Source organism: Oncorhynchus masou, chromosome 33 (assembly GCF_036934945.1).
Source record: "Oncorhynchus masou masou isolate Uvic2021 chromosome 33, UVic_Omas_1.1, whole genome shotgun sequence".
NCBI classification, from domain to species: domain Eukaryota; kingdom Metazoa; phylum Chordata; class Actinopteri; order Salmoniformes; family Salmonidae; genus Oncorhynchus; species Oncorhynchus masou.
The window spans coordinates 12,428,239-12,452,082 of NC_088244.1; the positions used below are offsets into that span (position 1 = coordinate 12,428,239).

A 23,844-nucleotide genomic window follows, 5' to 3' on the forward strand; every position below is an offset into this window, starting at 1 on the left:
CGGAAATGTCCGCCCGCCGGGAAAACTCATTTTGCATGTTTGTTTTCTAACTCTTACACACACACACCTGCATATGCACACACATGCATTTAAACGTGTATATGTGTGTTGTTTGGGGTATTTTCGGTGAGGGCTGGTGTGAGGAGGGTAAATAATTACTCATTAATCCAGCTGTAGATTAATCCCTCCCACTCCTTCCTCCCTTACCGATAATAACCTTTGACTTCGTGTATATGTCAACGCTGAGGTAATTCACCAGAATGGAGAGGATAGAGGGAGAGGATAGAGGGAGGGAAGAAGGGAGAAGATAGAGGGAGGGAATAAGGGAGAGGATAGAGGGAGGAAAGAAGGTAGAGGATAGAGGGAGGGAAGAAGGGAGAGGATAGAGGGAGATGATAGAGGGAGGGAAGAAGGGAGAGGATAGAGGGAGGGAATAAGGGAGAGGATAGAGGGAGAGAAGAAGGGAGAGGATAGAGGGAGAGGATAGAGGGAGGAAAGAAGGGAGAGGATAGAGGGAGAGGATAGAGGGAGAGGATAGAGGGAGAGGATAGAGGGAAGGAAGAAGGGAGAGGATAGAGGGAGAGGATAGAGGGAAGGAAGAAGGGAGAGGATAGAGGGAAAGAAGGAGGGAGAGAAGGAGGGAGCGGACGGAGGGAGGATAGAATGGAGAGGATAGAGGGAGAGAAAGAGGGATACCTAGTGGTAGTTTGTTCTCAACAGCAGGTAGTTTGTGCTCTAATAGAAATGCTCATTAGAGATGGAGAGACAGAGAACCTTCCAGCTGATTGAGTATGGAGGCCTTCAGCATTGCTCCATGCAGTACATGCTTTACAGTATTGTATTGTATCAGCATTGCTCCTTACAATACATGGTGACGTTTTTTTATGAATCAATATGGCTCCCTGCAGGACATGGTTTAAACTACAGGGCTCAACATTAAGGCAAGTAAAAAACAATGTTTAAAAAAGAGTCGCACAACCAGAATATAGATTTCAGTTGTCCGAACGGACAAGTAAAAAAATCACTATCAAACAATTTCTCCGATCAGCGTTGGATCAGGCAGAAGCTGCCGCAAACATGACATTCTGGGTGATTTACCCATATTCCCACACTGAATACAAAGAAATGCAACATTTTCTAAGATTTTACTGAGTTACAGCTTATATAAGGCAATCAGCAAATTTGTATTAATGAATTAGGCCCTAATCTATGGATTTCACATGACTGAGAATACAGATATCTGTCAGTCACAGAAACCTTAATAAAAGGTTGGGGCGTGGATCAGAAAACCAATCAGTATCTGGTGTGACCACCATTTGCCTCATGCAGCACGACACATGTCCTTTCCATAGAGTTGGTCTGTTTGTTGATTGTGGTCTGTAGAATATTGTCCCACTCCTCTTCAGTGGCAGTGTGAAGTTGCTGGATATTGGCAGGAAATGGAACACACTGTTGTACACGTCGATCCAGAGCCTCCCAAACATGCTCAATGGATGACATGTGAGTATACAGGCCATGAAAGAACTGGGACATTTTCATTGTGTGCAGCTTCTTGCGACATTGGGCCGTGCATTATCATGCTGAAACATGAGGTGATGGCGGCGGATGAATGGCACGACAATGGGCCTCAGGATCTCGTCACGGTGTCTCTGTGCATTCAAATTGCCATCGATAAAATGCAAAAAGTGTCAGTTGTCCGTAGCTTTATGCCTGCCCACACCATAACCCCACCGCCACCATGGGACACTCTGTTCACAACGTTGACATCAGCAAACCGCTCGCCCACACAACACCACACACTCTCTGCCATCTGACCGGTACAGTTGAAACCAGGATTCATCCGTGAAGAGCACACTCCTCCAGCGTGCCAGTGGCCATCGACGGAGAGCATTTGCCCACTGAAGTCGGTTACGACGCCGAACTCCAGTCAGGTCAAGACCCTGGTGAGGACGACCAGCATGCAGATGAGCTTCCCTGAGACAGTTTCTGACAGTTTGTGCAGAAATTCTTTGGTTTTGCAAACCCACAGTTTCATCAGCTGTCCAGGTGACTGGTCTCAGACGATCAAGCAGGTGAAGAAGCCAAATGTGGAGGTTCTGGGCTGGCGTGGTTACACGTGGTCTGCTGTTAGGAGGCCGTTTGGATGTATTGCCAAATTCTCTAAAACGACATTGGAGGCGGCTTAAGGTAGATAAATTAGTATTAAAATCTCTGGGAACTGCTCTGGTGGACATTCCTGCAGTAAGCATGCCAATTGCAAACTTGAGACATCTTTGGCATTGTGTTGTGTGACAAAACTGCACATTGCACCTTTGTAATGATCAAGCTTGGCTACTACACATCTCTTTGGTACCACAGATAAACCTAGGCTATTAACCTGTTGATGCTCTGGGGGCGCTATTTCATTTTTGGATGAAAAACGTTCCCGTTTTAAACAAGATATTTTGTCACAAAAAGATGCTCGACTATGCATATAATTGATAGCTTTCGAAAGAAAACACTCTGACGTGTCCAGAACTACCAAGATATTTTCTGTGCGTGCCCTAGAACGTGAGCTTCAGGCAAAACCAAGATGAGACGGCATCCAGGAAATGAGCAGGATTTTTGAGGCTCTGTTTTCCATTGTCTCCTTATATGGCTGTGAATGCGAGAGGAATGAGCCTGCCCTTTCTGTCGTTTCCCCAAGGTGTCTGCAGCATTGTGACGTATTTGTAGGCAGATCATTGGAAGATTGACCATAAGAGACCACATTTACCAGGTGTCCGCCCGGTGTCCTGCGCCGAAATTGGTGCGCAAAAGGCAGCTGCCAGTATTTTTCCATGGGATACAGAGAGGAAAGCAAGCTTCCACGAACTGCATATCAATGAAGAGATATGTGAAAAAACACCTTGAGGATTGATTCCAAACAACGTTTGCCATGTTTCGGTCGATATTATGTAGTTAATTCGGAAAAAGTTTTACGTTGTAGGTGACTGAATTTTCGGTTCGTTTCGGTAGCCAGACGCAATGTAGAAAACGGAACGATTTCTCGTACACACAGACGCTTTCAGGAAAAACTGCGCATTTGGTATGTAACTGAGAGTCTCCTCATTGAAAACATCAGAAGCTCTTCAAAGGTAAATGATTTTATTTATTTGGTTATCTGGTTTTTGTGAAAATGTTGCGTGCTAAATGCTACTCAAAATGCTATGCTAGCTTTGCATACTCTTACACAAATTAGTAAATTTCTATGGTTCAAAAGCATATTTTGAAAATCTGAGATGACAGTGTTGTTAAGAAAAGGCTAAGCTTGAGAGCAGACGCATTATTTTCATTTTATTTGCGATTTTCAGAAATCGTTAACGTTGCGTTATGCTAATGAGCCTGAGGCTTTAGTCACGATCCCGGATCCGGGATGGGGAGTTCCAAGAGGTACATCTCTTTGGTACCACAGATAGACCCAGGCTATTAAACATCTCTTTGGTACCACAGATAGACCTAGGCTATTAAATATCTCTTTGGTACCACAGATAGACCTAGGCTATTAAACATCTCTTTGGTACCACAGATAGACCTAGGCTATTAAACATCTCTTTGGTACCACAGATAGACCTAGGCTATTAAACATCTCTTTGGTACCACAGATAGACCTAGGCTATTAAACATCTCTTTTGTACCACAGATAGCCCTAGGCTATTAAACATCTCTTTTGTACCACAGATAGCCCTAGGCTATTAAACATCTCTTTGGTACCACAGATAGACATAGGCTATTAAACATCTCTTTGGTACCACAGATAGACCTAGGCTATTAAACATCTCTTTGGTACCACAGATAGACCTAGGCTATTAAACATCTCTTTGGTACCACAGATAGACCTAGGCTATTAAACATCTCTTTGGTACCACAGATAGACCTAGGCTATTAAACATCTCTTTGGTACCACAGATAGACCTAGGCTATTAAACATCTCTTTGGTACCACAGATAGACCTAGGCTATTAAACATCTCTTTGGTACCACAGATAGACCCAGGCTATTAAACATCTCTTTGGTACCACAGATAGACCTAGGCTATTAAACATCTCTTTGGTACCACAGATAGACCTAGGCTATTAAACATCTCTTTGGTACCACAGATAGACCCAGGCTATTAAACATCTCTTTGGTACCACAGGTCCAACAGAGTTGAATAGGCTATTCAAAAAGATTTGGCTCCACATGATTCCTCTCGTTCCTCCAGTAGCCTTCCAGCCAAATGCATAGCAGTTTTAATTTAACCTCTAGCGTCGAGCAATGCCGTATCCGGGAGCGTAATCATAGCCTCAAGCTCATTAGCATAACGCAACGTTAACTATTTTTGAAAATCGCAAATGAAATGAAATAAATATATTGGCTCACATGCTTAGCCTTTTGTTAACAACACTGGCATCTCAGATTTTCAAAATATGCTTTTCAACCATAGCTAGATAAGCATTTGTGTAAGAGTATTGATAGCTAGCATAGCATTAAGCCTAGCATTCAGCAGGCAACATTTTCACAAAAACAAGAAAAGCATTCAAATAAAATCATTTACCTTTGAAGAACTTCGGATGTTTTCAATGAGGAGACTCTCAGTTAGATAGCAAATGTTCCGTTTTTCCAAAAAGATTATTTGTGTAGGAGAAATCATTCTGTTTTGTTCATCACGTTTGGCTAAGAAAAAAAAAACGAAAATTCAGTCATTACAACGCCAACCTTTTTTCCAAATTAACTCCATAATATCGACAGAATTATGGCAAACGTTGTTTAGAATCAATCCTCAAGGTGTTTTTCACATATCTATTCGATGATAAATCATTCGTGGCAGTTGCCTTTCTCTTCTGAACCAAATGGAAACGTGCATGCAGCTGGAGATTATGCAATAATTTTGACGGAGGACACCAGGCGGACACCTGGTAAATGTAGTCTCTTATGGTCAATCTTCCAATGATATGCCTACAAATACGTCACAATGCTGCAGACACCTTGGGGAAACGACAGAAAGTGTAGGCTCATTCCTTGCGCATTCACAGCCATATAAGGAGACATTGGAACACAGCGCATTCAAAATCTGGGGCATTTCCTGTTTGAAATTTCATCTTGGTTTCGCCTGTAGCATCAGTTCTGTGGCACTCACAGATAATATCTTTGCAGTTTTGGAAACGTCAGAGTGTTTTCTTTCCAAAGCTGTCAATTATATGCATAGTCGAGCATCTTTTCGTGACAAAATACCTTGTTTAAAACGGGAACGTTTTTTTATCCAAAAATTAAAAGAGCGCCCCCTATATCGAAGAAGTTAATTTAATATGTGTTTTTACATTATTGTGGATGGCCGCTACGGGGATATAACATTGTATATGGGCAAACACAGAAATGTATTTCAGATCCCTCCTACGTACTTTAGTCATTTTCAGCCCCCCTTTTGGCCGATGTCGGTTACGGGCCTTTACTAAAACCGTTAATGTCAAGTCCTGCACTAGTGTCAGTATTGCTCCCTACAGTACATGGTTTACAGTAGTATTGCTCCCTACAGTACATGGTTTACAGCAGTATTGCTCCCTACAGTACATGGTTTACAGTAGTATTGCTCTCTACAGTACATGGTTTACAGTAGTATTGCTCCCTACAGTACATGGTTTACAGCAGTATTGCTCCCTACAGTACATGGTTTACAGCAGTATTGCTCCCTACAGTACATGGTTTACAGCAGTATTGCTCCCTACAGTACATGGTTTACAGCAGTATTGCTCCCTACAGTACATGGTTTACAGTAGTATTGCTCCCTACAGTACATGGTTTACAGCAGTATTGCTCCCTACAGTACATGGTTTACAGTAGTATTGCTCTCTACAGTACATGGTTTACAGTAGTATTGCTCCCTACAGTACATGGTTTACAGCAGTATTGCTCCCTACAGTACATGGTTTACAGCAGTATTGCTCCCTACAGTACATGGTTTACAGCAGTATTGCTCCCTACAGTACATGGTTTACAGCAGTATTGCTCCCTACAGTACATGGTTTACAGCAGTATTGCTCCCTACAGTACATGGTTTACAGTAGTATTGCTCCCTACAGTACATGGTTTACAGCAGTATTGCTCCCTACAGTACATGGTTTACAGCAGTATTGCTCCCTACAGTACATGGTTTACAGCAGTATTGCTCCCTACAGTACATGGTTTACAGCAGTATTGCTCCCTACAGTACATGGTTTACAGTAGTATTGCTCCCTACAGTACATGGTTTACAGCAGTATTGCTCCCTACAGTACATGGTTTACAGTAGTATTGCTCTCTACAGTACATGGTTTACAGTAGTATTGCTCCCTACAGTACATGGTTTACAGCAGTATTGCTCCCTACAGTACATGGTTTACAGCAGTATTGCTCCCTACAGTACATGATTTACAGTAGTATTGCTCTCTACAGTACACTTTACAGTATTGTATATATCAGTATTGCTCCCTACAGTACATGGTTTACAGCAGTATTGCTCCCTACAGTACATGGTTTACAGCAGTATTGCTCCCTACAGTACATGGTTTACAGCAGTATTGCTCCCTACAGTACATGGTTTACAGCAGTATTGCTCCCTACAGTACATGGTTTACAGCAGTATTGCTCCCTACAGTACATGGTTTACAGCAGTATTGCTCCCTACAGTACATGGTTTACAGTAGGAACAGTTCAATCAGCTAGACAGGAACTGGAAGGCCTGGAAACAGGATGCAGCGGCTGGCGAGGAGTGTTTGGAAATGATCAGTAAAAATAATCAAACATGGTGCGAGTGTTAATGGGGGAGAACGCCCATGGTGTCTCGTGTGTGTGTGTGTGTGTGTGTGTGTGTGTGTGTGTGTGTGTGTGTGTGTGTGTGTGTGTGTGTGTGTGTGGTGTATCTCTCCCTCCTATAGCAGTTAATGATGATGGATGATATAGTTAAGGAAGGCTGTGAACAGCTGTGTTTGGGGTAAAGCAGGATTGTAATAGAGGACAGAATCTGTCCACTAGAGCTTAACAATATCCCTCTTCAGCCGTCTAGGATGAGAGATCTACCATCGTGATACAAGACATATGAAACATCCAACAAGCTCTGTCTCCCTGCAGAGTAAGACGCTTTCTCCAAACATGAGATCTGGAGGGATTTCTCTGGGAACATCAACCGTTGACTGGCATTGTGTTCCCCCTCTACCAGTGTACATCACCATCAATAGAACTGTGACATGCTCATGACCTGAGGCCCTTGTGCCATTTAAATATATATTTAAAGGCAAAGTGTGTGAGTGTGTGTTTTTGTGTATTTGATGGGTTTTCTCCTGTTCTTTGCCCTGCAGCCCATATTACAGTTCATCCTGTCATTATCCCATAAGGAGGCCTGTGTGATCCGGTCATTACGTGACTCCAGATCTGAGCTATGAAGTGTGTGTGTGTGCGTGTCTTTGCGTGCGAGTGTGTGCGTGTGTGTGTGCGCGTTTGAGCTTTATCCGTGTCTCATTCTCAGCTTGATGACACACCTCGGAATTCTCTGTCCTTGCCTGAGGACAGGGAATGTTCTCTCATATCCGCATGGATCAGTGTGTGTGGTGTGAGCGGGAGCTTTTTATCAGTGTGTGTGTGTGTGTGTGTGTGTTTTAGCAGTGAGGGTGTGTGAACCATTAAGAAGGACTCCTAGGTTTGCAGCTCCTCTGCTCAAGGTGTAAAGGAAGATGAAAGAGGTGTCCTGAGACAGACGGAGAGACAGGCATAGCCAGCCCTGCCCTGTAGGCGTCCACTGACCTGCCTGCATCCCAGACTCCTAGATCTGAGATGATGCGTTTAATCTACCAGGATGAGCTCAGATCTGGGTGTGCCACACCACCGCTACACACCTGCTCTGGCCTCCTCTCCTGGGCCTCTTCCAATCCAGACGTGCTTTATGGATGAAGGAAAGGGAAAAGTTCTAGTGTTTGGAGATGTTATATACAATAGTTCCAGTGTAATAATCAGTATATAAAAGTTTCCCGGGAGGTACTTGTACTTAGTTTTATTTCTTAAAGTGTGTAGGTGTTTCTGTATCTTAGAATTCTGTTAGAATTCATTGTAATGGCAGTCATATGTCCAGGTCCATTGTGGGACCACTGGATCAGTGCAAGGACTTTTCTCTGTGATAGAGAGCAGAGCAGCAATCTCCTCACATGGACGGAGATAGATGTGGAATTACTGTTCACATCAGATCTGTGTGTCTGTGTCTCTCCACTGATAGACTCCAGGTTCAGGGATACCCACATAACAAATTCTACAGTTTAATATTCTGAAAGAAAATGGAAGATTAAAAAGCAACTGGCAGTTCCTTTTGTCTTTACCATCAACAATCATCTGACAAGCAATAACACATTCCCAGAGAGCGGCTTGCTCTACTCAGACAATTGTGTAACTGAAGAATATTGTGTGACAGGCTAGGAACCAAACTTTTGGTCAGTTTCCCTGGGCACCGTTATTAGGGTAGGATATGCAGGAAATGTATAAAAGCACCCCTTGGACATGTCACAGATTATCCATTATATTGACCAGAAACTGAAGTTTCCTTGCTAACAATGAAAATAAATGTCTTCAACAGTGGAAGGCAGTCGGCAAGAGGAAAGATCAGAGTGCAGATGCTCGTGTGAACAGCAGACATAATTCTGATATAAAGTGTTTCTGGGTTGTCATGTGTCCTACTTATATCAGTAAACTCGTAACATCCTAATCATTACGAAACTTTTATTCAATCAAATAAGCCGAACGTAACAAATAAGCCATTTACCTCTTTTGTTAACCAAGTATTGACCTCCATACAAACGTCCTCACTTGGTAAGCGACAAACACTAAAAGCGAAGCCGCCTGCTTGAGAAGACAGCTTTTGGGCCAGTTATGCCTCTTGCTTCGCCTGTTCCTCTCTGATGTTCAGGTGAGAGTTTTGAACCTGGAACGTCCTTTGTGTGTATAGGCTGGTATGGTGTTGGTTCTGTTGGTTAGTTCTGTGAACAACCATTTTGTGACCATGCTGTCTTGAATAAATGTTCGGGGTGTGGTCGATTTTGTTCTGAATGGTATGTGTTGCGTTTGACCATCAGTGAGTTCATTCAAGATGTTCATTATGTAAAAGCACTGCAATAATGCCCTATTGCCTTCAGTTGGATTGTTTGGAGAAGCTTCTCTGGTTTGAGGTCCAGGCGGTTTATTGACAGTCTTTTTAAGTACAGTCATTTGCATTCTAAAATATATATGTTGTGTATGTAAAGGCAGTGGTTAACTGTTCTTTCTTTCCTACCATCAGAAGTACAGTATTGTTTGTCACTGTATCTGGTCATCTTGTGAACTTGGTCAGCTGAATCTCTGTGTAGGCAGTGTTTCAGGAAGCGATCTAGTGGAAGAAACAGATCTAAGAAATCATTTTGGTGTACTCTTGGTAATGTGTTATTTATGTGTCAAACAAGCCAACCTAATCCTCTAAGCTTTAGTAAACTTGACTTGTTTATATCTGCCTCTCTACTGTTTTTCTGTCATGGGCCTAGAACCTGTCTAATGTTTAGATGTTACAATTATAGTTTAAAGTGTGTATTTTTACGAAGGTGTTGTCTGGTCTGTTACATTGGTCAGAACTGTTAACCCAACTCAATAGGTGGCCAGTCGCAAACCTGTGTGTCTTAGGTCCTGATTGAGGTGTTCTCCTCATTAAACAGTAACTGGTATATTGTCTAATCTCCTGATTGAGGTGTTCCCCTCATTAAACAGTAACTGGTATAGTGTCTAATCTCCTGATTGAGGTATTCCCCTCATTAAACAGTAACTGGTATATTGTCTAATCTCCTGATTGAGGTGTTCCCCTCATTAAACAGTATCTGGTATATTGTCTAATCTCCTGATTGAGGTGTTCCCCTCAGTAAACAGTATCTGGTATAGTGTCTTATGTCCTGATTGAGGTGTTCCCCTCATTAAACAGTAACTGGTATATTGTCTAATCTCCTGATTGAGGTGTTCCCCTCATTAAACAGTATCTGGTATAGTGTCTTATGTCCTGATTGAGGTGTTCCCCTCATTAAACAGTAACTGGTATAGTCAGGAAGTAGTGCCATTTTAGCTAACCCTAGTTAGCAGGTGTTACAACAATATACAATATACAGTCATGTCCACAAATACACTACAGTCATGTCCACAAAAACAGTGAATACTATGGTATGTAAATATAGTAATGCTACTGTTTTTAGACAATATTTTTTTTTTTAGGGCAAATTAAACACCAATTACTCTAATATTATCTGTTGATTCGGGATGATTCATTTCTCTGCAGATGTATTTAAATACATGTATTTGAATGGATGTCATATGGCACGTTGTTGACATCCTCCCGGATAACACACACGCTGCCTGGCGACAACTCATCACAGCAACCAGAGACAGCCAACTGCACCGTCCTGCTTCAGGAGAAGAAAAACTGTGCAGTGAGCATGTTGTCTGTATTTCCTTCCAAAGCAGGTTCAGCATTGTGTTTAGAACGGTCCATGAGGTAGAACATAAGAAGCAACACCCAGGTCACTGACTTGACTGTGTGAGCGAGTGAGTGAGTGAGTGACTGAGTGAGTGACCGACCGACCGACCAAATTACATACTTGGCACTTTGGTACCGCTTGCCATGCAGTAGCAGAGAGAACAGTCTATGACTAGGGTGGCTGGAGTCTTTGATAATTTTTAGGGCCTCCCTCTGACACCGCCTGGTATAGAGGTCCTAGATGGCAGGAAGCTTGGCCCTGGTGATGTACTGGGCCGTACGCACTACCCTCTGTAGTGCCTTGTGGTCGAAGGCCGAGCAGTTGCCGTACCAGGCAGTAATGCAATCCGTCAAAATGCTCTCGATGGTGCAGCTGTAGAACCTTTTGAGGATCTGAGGACCCATGCCAAATCTTTTCAGTCCCCTGAGGGGGAATAGGTTTTGTCGTGCCCTCTTCACAACTGTCTTGGTGTGCTTGGACCATGTTAGTATGTTGGTGATGTGGACACCAAGGAACTTGAAGCACTCAACCTGCTCCACTACAGCCCCGTCGATGAGAATGGTGGCGTGCTCGGTCCTCCTTTTCCTGTAGTCCACAATCCTCTCCTTAGTCTTGATCACATTGAGGGAGAGGTTGTTGTCCTGGCACCACACTGCCAGGTCTCTGACCTCCTCCCTATAGACTGTTTCATCGTTGTCGGTGATCAGGTCTACCACTGTTGTCATCAACAAACTTAATGATGGCCATGCAGTAATGAATGAACAGGGAGTACAGGAGGGGTCTGAGCACGCACCCCTGAGCGTTGTATCATGCCTGCCTAAGGGTTTGTAATGTCCATGCTTTATAAGGCAGAAGGTATCATTCCTGACCTCTTACTTTGTTCAATACTGTGGTATTCTCATGCTCTCTGGTACTTTTGAATGTGGTCTCCTCATATAGTCTCCTAGTTGTTTATTGGACCCAAAGCCGACTCGAGGTTTTATACCTTTGCAGATTCGGCTGCCAGAAAAACTTTTATGATGAAACGTGAAGCAGAAAAAGGGAGGTGAAGACTAACAGTGTTTTCTTTAAACCGCTGTTTTACTTAGCAAACCAACGTCCAAAAAGCAGATTTGGCTGTCATTAGAAATATGAAAGGGGAGGTGAAGTGGGGGAGTGTGTGTGTGTGTAGGTGTGTGTGTGTGCGCGCGTATATGCGCGAGACTGTGTTTGTGTGTCCAGGGCTGCTCACATACTATGCATGTATGTGTATGTGAGAATGATAGTGTGTATGAATGAGTGTGTGAGAATGATAGTGTGTATGAATGACTGTGTGCGCATTTGCATCTCACTTTGCCAAGAATTAATAGTTTTGCAACCACGAAATCTTGAAAACATATCAAAACCTTTTTAAATGATCTGGTGTTGAGTGAGGGGCTGGGAGGCTTACGCTGGGGTTTGGAGAGATAGGGCGATGGATGTGTTTTTAATTCATCTATGCACCGGCACGCCTCGATGCAATCTCCCCCGTCCCCCTCGGATTTGGACTGAGCCAGGCCGGACTGGACTGCTCCCTCGCTTTCTTTCTCTTCCTCCCATCTCTCTTTCTTTCTCTCCCCACCTCTCTCTCTCTGGGCTGATCTATTCCCGACTCCCCCTCTCTGAGCCAATGAAACACTGTAATTACAAAACAGAATGTCCACGCCAGCATCAAATAGCTCGGGCCAAACGAGTCCCTGGTTGCCGTGGAGACAGCAGGCGTTCTGTTTTGCGTGTTGTCACAGGGCAGCGTGGCGTTGAGAAATGTGGGATGGACCCCAAAAACAATGTTTGGCGGGACTGGAGGGGATCCCAACCCCTCTGTTTCTCCTCACAACTCACACCTACTGATGTACACTGGAAGAATCCTAGGAAGAGGGAGGGAGGGAGACGGAGAGGGGGGAGGGAGACGGAGAGGGAGACGGAGAGGGGGGAGGGAGAAGGAGAGGGGGGACGGAGAAGGAGAGGGGGGAGGGAGAAGTAGAGGGGGGAAGGAGAAGGAGAAGGGGGAGGGAGATAGAGACGGGGATGGCGAGATGGCTTTCATCACTTCACAAGATCTCCCTGTCTCACCAGAGAGAGAGAGAGAGAGAGAGAGAGAGAGAGAGAGAGAGAGAGAGAGAGAGAGGCCTTTAGTCTCCACAACATACATTTAGCTCCATATCCATCATCTCAGCAGTGTATATGTTGACAGAGAGCTCTACAGTGCATTACTGGGTGAAGTAGCATTTTCACGTTCACTGAAGGAGATGACGGTAGTTTCAACGTGCTACAGTGATTACAATATCTACCAGGAGGTCTACCCCTCCTCACTCTCTCTCTCTCTCTCCTTTCCTCTGTCTCTGTGTTTCAGGGAATGTGATTCTGTCCCAGGCACCTAGGGCGTGCTATAAGAGGGTATTACCATTCAGAGACTAGTGTATCACAGCTTAGTGAGTGATCTGAGGGATTTCCTGCTCACCGACGCTTACACATTCTTTCTAAATTGCTCTTTGCCAGGTGGGGGGGGGATTAGATACTCACACACACATAGACAGGCACTCTCTCTCTCTCTCACACACACACACACACACACACACACACACACACACACACACACACACACACACACACACCTGAGATGTCCAGTCCAGAGAGTGGGATTAGGGGTGTCAGTGCAGTGTGTGAGTGCCAGGGAGAGAAGAACAGAGCAGGCCTCAGTAGCAGGGTCTGGGACACTGCCAGCCAGGTAATATGAGATACATACTTTCCCATCTTACACCTGGGGGTACCAGCCTGGTGCTAATGGCTCTGAGAGAACCTCTATCACTGCATGTTACACACACACATGCTGTATCTTCTCTCTCTCTGTGGAAATGCCCTGTAATGTCTCTGAAAGATGTTCCATCAAACCCTTACAACATTCACACCATCTCCTCTGAGCCCCACCCCAGGCTTGTTAAAATGCCCGATAACAAGTTCACATAGACGGACACACGCACACAGACAGACCTGGGAAGTTGAATTAAACAAGGGTGGCCTGGTTTCACATGATGCTGATGACTACCCAGCAGCAGTAGCACGACTCCATGGCAACACAACCTGTTAATGTAATCAGCACTCGCAGTCTGACACTCTGACAGCCAGCTCAGAGTGAGACTCTAGACACTACAATGTGGAGAAATGTCCAAAGAATGTTGATGTGAGGCACTGAGGATTGATACCTGTGCAGTATATGCCCAATAACAACAGAGAACCCTGTGGTCTGTGGTACATACTGTGGGTTCATATAGCTAATATACTGGAATAAAGAAGTGGATATCTCTCTCTCTGTCGCTCTCTCTATCTCTCTCCTCTCTTTCTGTGTTTCTGTCTATCTTTCTCTTTCTGTTTCTGTCTGTCCATCTACATGTCTTTCTGTCTCTCTCTCTGTCTTATTTTATGCTGTGGTTGTTACATTGTAGCCTTCTTCATGCCCGACACGATTGTTCAATAAGAGCTGGTTTAGTCTGAGCCCTCCTATCTCTCTCTCTCCCAGGTGGATGCGCTGCGTGTTCGTCTGGAAGAGAAGGAGTCCTTCCTCAGTATGAAGACCCAGCAGCTCCAGGACCTGACGGAGGAGAAGGACACGCTGGCCGGAGAGATCCGGGACATGAAAGATATGCTGGATGTTAAGGAGAGGAAGGTCAACATCCTGCAGAAGAAGGTGTGTGTGTGAATGTGACTAGCTGTTCTCCAATAGTGTTAATTACAACTAAACAACTAATTAGTCCGCTAGTTCGGGGAGTCACCATTGAGCATGACCCCGGAGACATCCTTCTCTCAGCACACACACACACACACACACACACACACACACACACACACACACACACACACACACACACACACACACACACACACGGATAAGCACACACGGATAAGCACACACTCAGATGCATACGCACACACACACGGAAACACACACGCTACCTGAAGTGTAGGTTGAAGAGGAAGCCAGCAAACGATGTAACCTTAGGAGAGGAAGTCGCCCTGTGAGAAGGTCTCATACTTATATAACTGTTTATGACTTTATTCAATTGAATTAAGTGACTACAGTATTTGTTGACATCACATCATCGCTAATGCTGATGGGTCCCTGACAGGACAGAGAAGAAAGGCACACTCATATCCATCCTAGTTTGATATAAATGAGCTCGTTAGGCAGTGGGCGTGAGACAGAGCCCATGGGTCGAAGGTAAGAGGCTAATTAGGAATGGCTACATCAGATGGTGACTAAAGGGCATCTTTACTCATACATAAGGCATGGACAGGAACCCATGGACAGGAACCCCCCCCCCCCCCCAACCTCTATTAACCCCATTAAACACAGCAAGGGAAAGCGATGGAGGAGGAAAGAGGCAGAAGAGGGAGAGTAGAGAGGAACCTTTACGTGTGTGTAATTGGCCCATAGAGGACAGGAACACACACCAGGTGGCCATGGGTCTGTCTGCAGAATTAACCTTATAAAAGCTTCTGAAGCCATGCACTTGTGTGTGTGAGGAGTGACATCACAGCGACATGTTTAGACAGTGTTGTGTACAGTCGCCCTGTGAAGCCACAGATAGACTGACTTAGCCCAGACTAAAGAACTTGTCCCATGTGTTTCAGTCCATTACTCCCTGACTAAACATTCTGCACTGCATAGGAGGAGCCCTGCCTTCTGATTGGTTTGCCAAACTTCCTGGTTCCCATAGATCCATGAGGGCTGTAATTTACAGTGTGGTCCCTGGGGGCGGATCAGAGAGAAGCTGAGGGTCACAACAGGAGAGGAATAGAAGAGGCCTTGACCTACGCTAACATGTCCCCACCTTATTGACTGACTGACTGAATGGCCGGCTGACTGAATGGCCGACTGACTGACTGACTGACTGACTGACTGACGGAATGGCAGACTGACTGAATGACCGACTGACTGACTGACTGACTGAATGGCAGACTGACTGACGGAATGGTCAACAGACTGAATGGCTGACTGACTGACTGATTGAAAGGCTGACTGAATAGCTGGCTGGCTGGCTGTCTAACTGACTGAATAGCTTACTGACTGAATGGCTTACTGACTGGCTTACTGTTTGACTGACTGACTGAATAGCTGGCTGCCTGACTGAATAGCTGGCTGACTGACTGAATAGCTGGCTGACTGACTGAATAGCTGGCTGCCTGCCTGAATGGCTGAATGACTGGCTGAATGACTGGCTTACTGACTGGCTGACTGACTGAATGGCTGACTGACCAACTGAATGGCTGACTGACCAACTGAATGGCTGACTGACCAACTGAATGGCCGACTGACCGGCTGACTTGCTGAATGGCTGACCGAATGGCTGAATGGTTGAATGGCCTATTGGCTGAACGGCTTGCTGATTGGCTGGCTGACTGACTGAGCGGCTGGTTGGCTGAGCGGCTGGCTGACTGACTGGCTGAATCGCTGACTGACTGAATGGCTGACTGACCAGCTGACTGACCGGCTGGCTGACCGACTGAATAGCTGACTGACTGTCTGATTGACTGGCCGACTGAATGGCTGACTGATTGTTTGGCTGTCTGAATGACTGGCTGGCTGACCGACTGACCGAACAGCTTGCTGACTGGCTGACTGACCGACTGAATGGCTGACTGACCGACTGGCTGACTGACCGACTGACCGACTTAATGACTGACCGACTGACCGACTGGGGCGGCAGGGTAGCCTAGTGGTTAGGGCGTAGGACTAGTAACTGGAAGGGTTGCAAGTTCAAATCCCCGAGCTGACAATGTACAAATCTGTCATCCTGCCCCTGAACAGGCCCACTGTTCCAAGCCGTCATTGAAAATAAGAATTTGTTCTTAACTGACTTACCTGGTTAACTAAAGGATAAATAAAATAAAATAAATGGCTGACTGAATGGCTGATCACTGGTGGAAAAAGTACTCAACTGTCATACTTGAGTAAAAGTCTAAAAGTATTTGGAAAGAAAAAGTATAAATAATTTAAAATTCTTTATATTAAGCAAACCAGATGGCACCATTTCCCTGTTTTTTTTAATTACGGAGAGCCAGGGGCTTCAACACTCAGACATAATTTACAAACAAAGCATGTTGTGTTTAATGAGTCCGCCAGATCAGAGGCAGTAGGGATGACCAGAGATGTTCTGTCAAGTGTGTGAATTTGACTATTTTCCTGTCCTACTAAGTATTCAAAATGTAACGAGTACTTTTGGGTGTCAAGGAAAATGTCTGGCAAGCTGAATGGCTGAGTGGCTGACTGAATGGCTGGCTAACTGACTGGCTTACTGAATGGCTGTCTGAATGGCTAACTGACTGGCTGACTGAATGGCTGAATGGCTGGCTAACTGACTGGCTGACTGAATGGCTGAATGGCTGACTTGACTGGCTGGGTGGCTCTTGTAGTTGTGTAACTGTAAGTGCAGCCTACACTGTGTTAGATGAACAGTATCACACTACCCAGCTGTGTCTCTCATAAAGGTCTCATCCCTCCAGGCCTCTCCGGACTAACAGCAGCAGCCCCAGTCAGTCCATTAGGCTGTAAATCACTGAGAATGTGTTCCCCCTGCAGAGAGAGAGGGAGCAGATATCTAAACCAGACAGACAGACAGACAGACAGACACACACACACTCACACAAACAGAGCAACACACACACACACACACACACACACACACACACACACACACACACACACACACACACACACACACACACACACACACACACACACACACACACACACACACACACACACACACACACACACACACTGGCTGACATGTCACAGATGCAGGCCAGCTCTGGAGATGATATGATGCATCTCTGTGGGTCCGGCAGGCTTACTCTTCCCCCTGGAAAAACCCCAATCCAATGCCCACCCAGAGTGTTTGTTTGTGATGATGACGGGTTGGCATATGTTTGTCTGTTTCTGTTTCTCTGTGTGTGTGTGTGTGTGTTTCTGTTTCTCTGTGTGTGTGTTTCTGTTTCTCTGTGTGTGTGTCTGTTTCTGTTTCTCTCTGTGTGTGTGTGTGTGTGTGTGTGTGTGTGTGTGTGTGTGTGTGTGTGTGTGTGTGTGTGTGTGTGTGTGTGTGTGTGTGTGTGTGTGTGTGTGTGTGTGTGTGTGTGTGTGTGTGTGTGTGTGTGTGTGTGTGTGCGCATTTGTTTGTTTGTTTGTTTGTTTGTTCTGGCATCGTTTTCTCTCCATCCAGGGATTGTAGAGGAAGAACACAGTGATGACTGTTAACATGGTTATAACATATATTAAAATGCTATCCCAAACCAGTCCAGTACACTAATTAAACACACACACACTCACATCCTGACATGTTGAACTACAGGTGTGAGTACAGAATATTTGGGTACAATAGAGGATCAGGCTCGCCTGCACTCAGCCTGTGCTGCTATAATCAACTGTGATTGGGTTCTGAGGGGCTAACCAGCCGATTGACTAAAGTGCCCTGCTTTAGAACCTACTTTAGAGGAGGACTGCAATCACCCTGTAATGTGTGATACTTAACATGCTGCAGAAATAACTGCCAGCTGAAACAGGAAGAGAGAGGAAGAGAGAGAGAGACCACAGCCAAGACTTGTTAATATTCGGAATCAGCCTTACCATTAAACACATCATTTACTCTTAAATATTACAACATAGCATTTTAAAGTATTTACCATGTTCAAAATGGTATACTGTACAGCCACACAGTAGGCGCTGCTGCAGTGCCAAAAGTAAGATGAAGTTACCCCGGGGCGGCAGGGTAGCCTAGTGGTTAGAGCGTTGGACTAGTAACCGAAAGGTTGCAAGTTCGAATCCCCGAGATGACAAGGTACAAATCTGTCGTTCTGCCCCTGAACAGGCAGTTAACCCACTGTTCCCAGGCCGTCATTGAAAATAAGAATTTGTTCTTAACTGACTTGCCTAGTACAATAAAGGTAAAATAAAAAATAAAATACTCTGATCTAAGGACAGTGTGCAATACCCCCTAATGGTTAAGGTTAGGATTTATCCCCCTAATGGTTAAGGTTAAGATTTATCCCCTTAATGGTTAAGGTTAGGTTTTATCCCCCTAATGGTTAAGGTTAGGATTTATCCCCCTAATGGTTAAGGTTAGGATTTATCCCCCTAGTGGTTAAGGTTAGGATTTATCCCCCTAGTGGTTAAGGTTAGGATTTATCCCCCTAATGGTTAAGTTTAGGATTTATCCCCCTAATGGTTAATCTTAGTATTTATCCCCCTAATGGTTAAGTTTAGGATTTATCCCCCTAATAGTTAAGCTTAGGGTGTATCCCCCTAATGGATAAGGTTAGGATTTATCCCACTAATGGTTAAGCTTAGGATTTATCCCCCTAATGGTTAAGGTTAGGGTTTTGGGAGGGTAAGCTAATCCTAGATCTGTAACTGTGGGCAACTTGTTATTGGAGCGAAGGGCCACCTTAACATGGTTGTTTGTCCCCACCCCAGCAGTAGATCGTACTCCTATGAGGTCATAGTTTACATGTGAAGTCTGGACGGATCATTTATAATGGTCAAAGATTTTATTTAGAATGAAAAAAAACAGTATTGTAAATACATTAAAGAACGAGTGGGAGAGGGTTGTGTGAGCATTGACGCTGACGTAGCTGAAGGCCTGGACAGAGAAACGTCTGTTTTACCCCTGGCCTGTACTACTGTGACCAATACATAATGATGCATTTATTTATTTATTTGTTAATTTTCGTTATTTCGGGGTGCTTGGACACAGTGGCTCAGTTGTGGTGTGGTTTTGGCATACATGTGTTATTCATGTTCAAACATTGCGGTTGTCTCCATCCATATTCATGCATCTAGAAGCCAGACGGTCTGTATGGAAGTATAGTATCCTGTATCACATTCACCTCTGTAGGACACACCACTAGTAGGACACACACACTCACTCTGGGTTGACTTGTGTAGAGCACCTACTCAGCCCAGTCAAAACTCTTCTCTGTCCTAGAACCCCAATGGTGGAACCAGCTTCCCCCTGAAGCTAGGACAGTCCGTGCACATCTTCTGAAAACATCTGAGACCCTCTTCAAAGAGTATCTTAAATAAGACGTCTCAGTCTTTTCCAACTATCCCAACTAGTACTGACTTTGCTGATAACTTCTTTATTTGTGGACAAATGTACTACGACTGTGATATGTTGTTGTCTCACCTAGATACAGTATCTTAAGATGAATGCACTAACTGTACGTCGCTCTGGATATATGACTCAAATGTTAATGTAGAGTTTTTCTTTAGGTCATTCTGCTATACATACAGAGCAGACTGTGTTAGTGTAGAATCTAGATGTTAGTGTCTAGCAGGTTTAAAAGTGGATCACCTTACGGGCGCAGCTTTTTGGCAACATGGGACACTGCCTCCAAGATGATTCTTCCTGGCAGCTCTGTCATCGCTTGCTCTGGCCTAGTTTCATTGGACGCCTTTGATACTGAAAGAGAGAGTAATAGAGACTGTCCCTTCACCTTTCCCCCCCTCGCTTTTTTCTCTGTCTAGATTATCTCTACTTGACTGTCCACATACCATACGTTCCATTTTCCTTTATTCTCTTTCTCTGTGTCTCTACGATCTCCCCGTATCTTATGTTTCAGTTTCTCTTTGTCTTTGTCCTGTGTTGTGGTCTTTACAATGTCGTACGGCTTGGAATACCTGAATAAACTCTCTGGGATTATATGTGGAATATAAAACTGTCAAAGTCACACTTCCTAACTTCCTACATACCTCTATTTTCTCAGAAAGAACCCTTATTCTCCATCTCCTACTCTCCCGCTCTCTCCTGCTCTCTCTTGCTCTCCCTCTCTCTCTCTCTCTACACAACATGTTTTACACCAGCTCAGGACAATCTTGGTCACTGTTGAGTCCCATCCATATGGATGGGTAGGGGGCATCTAGCAGTGGTGTCTGAGGAGAGGAAGGCCCATGAAAATGGATTGAACGGAGCGGATGGAATGACATCAAAACATGTATGATGTATTTTATACCATTCCACCTATTCCGCTCCAGCCATTACCATGAGCCAGTCCTCCCCAATTAAGGTTCCACCAACCTCCTGTGACATCTAGTGTGTTGGTAGTCTGATCTGTATGGATGAGTAGGGGACATCTAGTCTGATCTATATGGATGGGTAGGGGACATCTAGTCTGATCTATATGGATGGGTAGGGGACATCTAGTCTGCTCTATATGGATGGGTAGGGGACATCTAGTCTGATCTATATGGATGGGTAGGGGACATCTAGTCTGATCTATATGGATGGGTAGGGGACATCTAGTCTGATCTTTATGGATGGGTAGGGGACATCTAGTCTGGTCTATATGGATGGGTAGGGGACATCTAGTCTGATCTATATGGATGGGTAGGGGACATCTAGTCTGATCTGTATGGATGGGTAGGGGACATATAGTCTGATCTATATGGATGAGTAGGGGACATCTAGTCTGATCTATATGGATGGGTAGGGGACATCTAGTCTGCTCTATATGGATGGGTAGGGGACATCTAGTCTGGTCTATATGGATGGGTAGGGGACATCTAGTCTGATCTATATGGATGAGTAGGGGACATCTAGTCTGGTCTATATGGATGGGTAGGGGACATCTAGTCTGATCTATATGGATGGGTAGGGGACATCTAGTCTGATCAATATGGATGGGTAGGGGACATCTGGTCGATATGGATGGGTAGGGGACATCTAGCAGTGGTGTCTGAGGAGAGGAAGGCCCATGAAAATGGATTGAACGGAGCGGATGGAATGACATCAAAACATGTATGATGTATTTTATACCATTCCACCTATTCCGCTCCAGCCATTACCATGAGCCAGTCCTCCCCAATTAAGGTTCCACCAACCTCCTGTGACATCTAGTGTGTTGGTAGTCTGATCTGTATGGATGAGTAGGGGACATCTAGTCTGATCTATATGGATGGGTAGGGGACATCTAGTCTGCTCTATATGGATGGGTAGGGGACATCTAGTCTGCTCTATATGGATGGGTAGGGGACATCTAGTCTGGTCTATATGGATGGGTAGGGGACATCTAGTCTGATCTATATGGATGGGTAGTGGACATCTAGTCTGCTCTATATGGATGGGTAGGGGACATCTGGTCTATATGGATGGGTAGGGGACATCTAGTCTGATCTATATGGATGGGTAGGGGACATCTGGTCGATATGGATGGGTAGGGGACATCTAGTCTGATCTATATGGATGGGTAGGGGACATCTAGTCTGATCTATATGGATGGGTAGGGGACATCTAGTCTGATCTATATGGATGGGTAGGGGACATCTAGTCTGCTCTATATGGATGGGTAGGGGACATCTAGTCTGATCTATATGGATGGGTAGGGGACATCTAGTCTGATCTTTATGGATGGGTAGGGGACATCTAGTCTGGTCTATATGGATGGGTAGGGGACATCTAGTCTGGTCTATATGGATGGGTAGGGGACATCTAGTCTGATCTATATGGATGGGTAGGGGACATCTAGTCTGATCTATATGGATGAGTAGGGGACATCTAGTCTGGTCTATATGGATGGGTAGGGGACATCTAGTCTGATCTATATGGATGGGTAGGGGACATCTAGTCTGATCTGTATGGATGGGTAGGGGACATATAGTCTGATCTATATGGATGAGTAGGGGACATCTAGTCTGATCTATATGGATGAGTAGGGGACATCTAGTCTGCTCTATATGGATGGGTAGGGGACATCTAGTCTGCTCTATATGGATGGGTAGGGGACATCTAGTCTGATCTATATGGATGGGTAGGGGACATCTAGTCTGCTCTATATGGATGGGTAGGGGACATCTAGTCTGATCTATATGGATGGGTAGGGGACATCTAGTCTGATCTATATGGATGGGTAGGGGACATCTAGTGTGTTGGTAGTCTCATCTATATGGATGGGTAGGGGACATCTAGTCTGATCTATATGGATGTGTATGGGACATCTAGTGTGTTGGTAGTCTCATCTATATGGATGGGTAGGGGACATCTAGTCTGATCTATATGGATGGGTAGGGGACATCTAGTCTGATCTATATGGATGTGTATGGGACATCTAGTGTGTTGGTAGTCTCATCTATATGGATGGGTAGGGGACATCTAGTCTGATCTATATGGATGAGTAGGGGACATCTAGTCTATTCAATATGGATGGGTAGGGGACATCTAGTCTGGTCTATATGGATGGGTAGGGGACATCTAGTCTGCTCTATATGGATGGGTAGGGGACATCTAGTCTGATCTATATGGATGGGTAGGGGACATCTAGTCTGATCTATATGGATGGGTAGGGGACATCTAGTCTGGTCTATATGGATGGGTAGGGGACATCTAGTCTGATCTATATGGATGGGTAGTGGACATCTAGTCTGATCTATATGGATGGGTAGGGGACATCTAGTCTGATCTATATGGATGGGTAGGGGACATCTAGTCTGCTCTATATGGATGGGTAGGGGACATCTAGTCTGATCTATATGGATGAGTAGGGGACATCTAGTCTGGTCTATATGGATGGGTAGTGGACATCTAGTCTGGTCTATATGGATGGGTAGGGGACATCTAGTCTGATCTATATGGATGGGTAGGGGACATCTAGTCTATTCAATATGGATGGGTAGTGGACATCTAGTCTGGTCTATATGGATGGGTAGGGGACATCTAGTCTGATCTATATGGATGGGTAGGGGACATCTAGTCTGATCTATATGGATGGGTAGGGGACATCTAGTCTGATCTATATGGATGGGTAGGGGACATCTAGTCTGATCTATATGGATGGGTAGGGGACATCTAGTCTGATCTATATGGATGGGTAGGGGACATCTGGTCTATATGGATGGGTAGGGGACATCTAGTCTGATCTATATGGATGGGTAGGGGACATCTAGTCTGCTCTATATGGATGGGTAGGGGACATCTAGTCTGATCTATATGGATGGGTAGGGGACATCTAGTCTGATCTATATGGATGGGTAGGGGACATCTAGTGTGTTGGTAGTCTCATCTATATGGATGGGTAGGGGACATCTAGTCTGCTCTATATGGATGGGTAGGGGACATCTAGTCTGATCTATATGGATGGGTAGGGGACATCTAGTGTGTTGGTAGTCTCATCTGTATGGATGGGTAGGGGACATATAGTCTGATCTATATGGATGAGTAGGGGACATCTAGTCTGATCAATATGGATTGGTAGGGGACATCTAGTCTGATCTATATGGATGGGTAGGGGACATCTCGTCTGATCTATATGGATGGGTAGGGGACATCTAGTCTGGT

General features: G+C 44.8%; 1 protein-coding gene across 1 annotated transcript in view; it reads left to right on the forward strand.

The window, feature by feature from the left end:
* The window catches only part of LOC135527848 (ERC protein 2), a 454,194-nt gene that overhangs the window by 131,596 nt on the left and 298,754 nt on the right, over window positions 1-23,844 (forward strand). Inside the window, exon 7 of the mRNA XM_064956457.1 lies at window positions 14,040-14,207. Within this exon, the coding sequence (XP_064812529.1) occupies window positions 14,040-14,207 (168 nt within the window). The remainder of the gene's footprint in view (window positions 1-14,039; window positions 14,208-23,844) is intronic.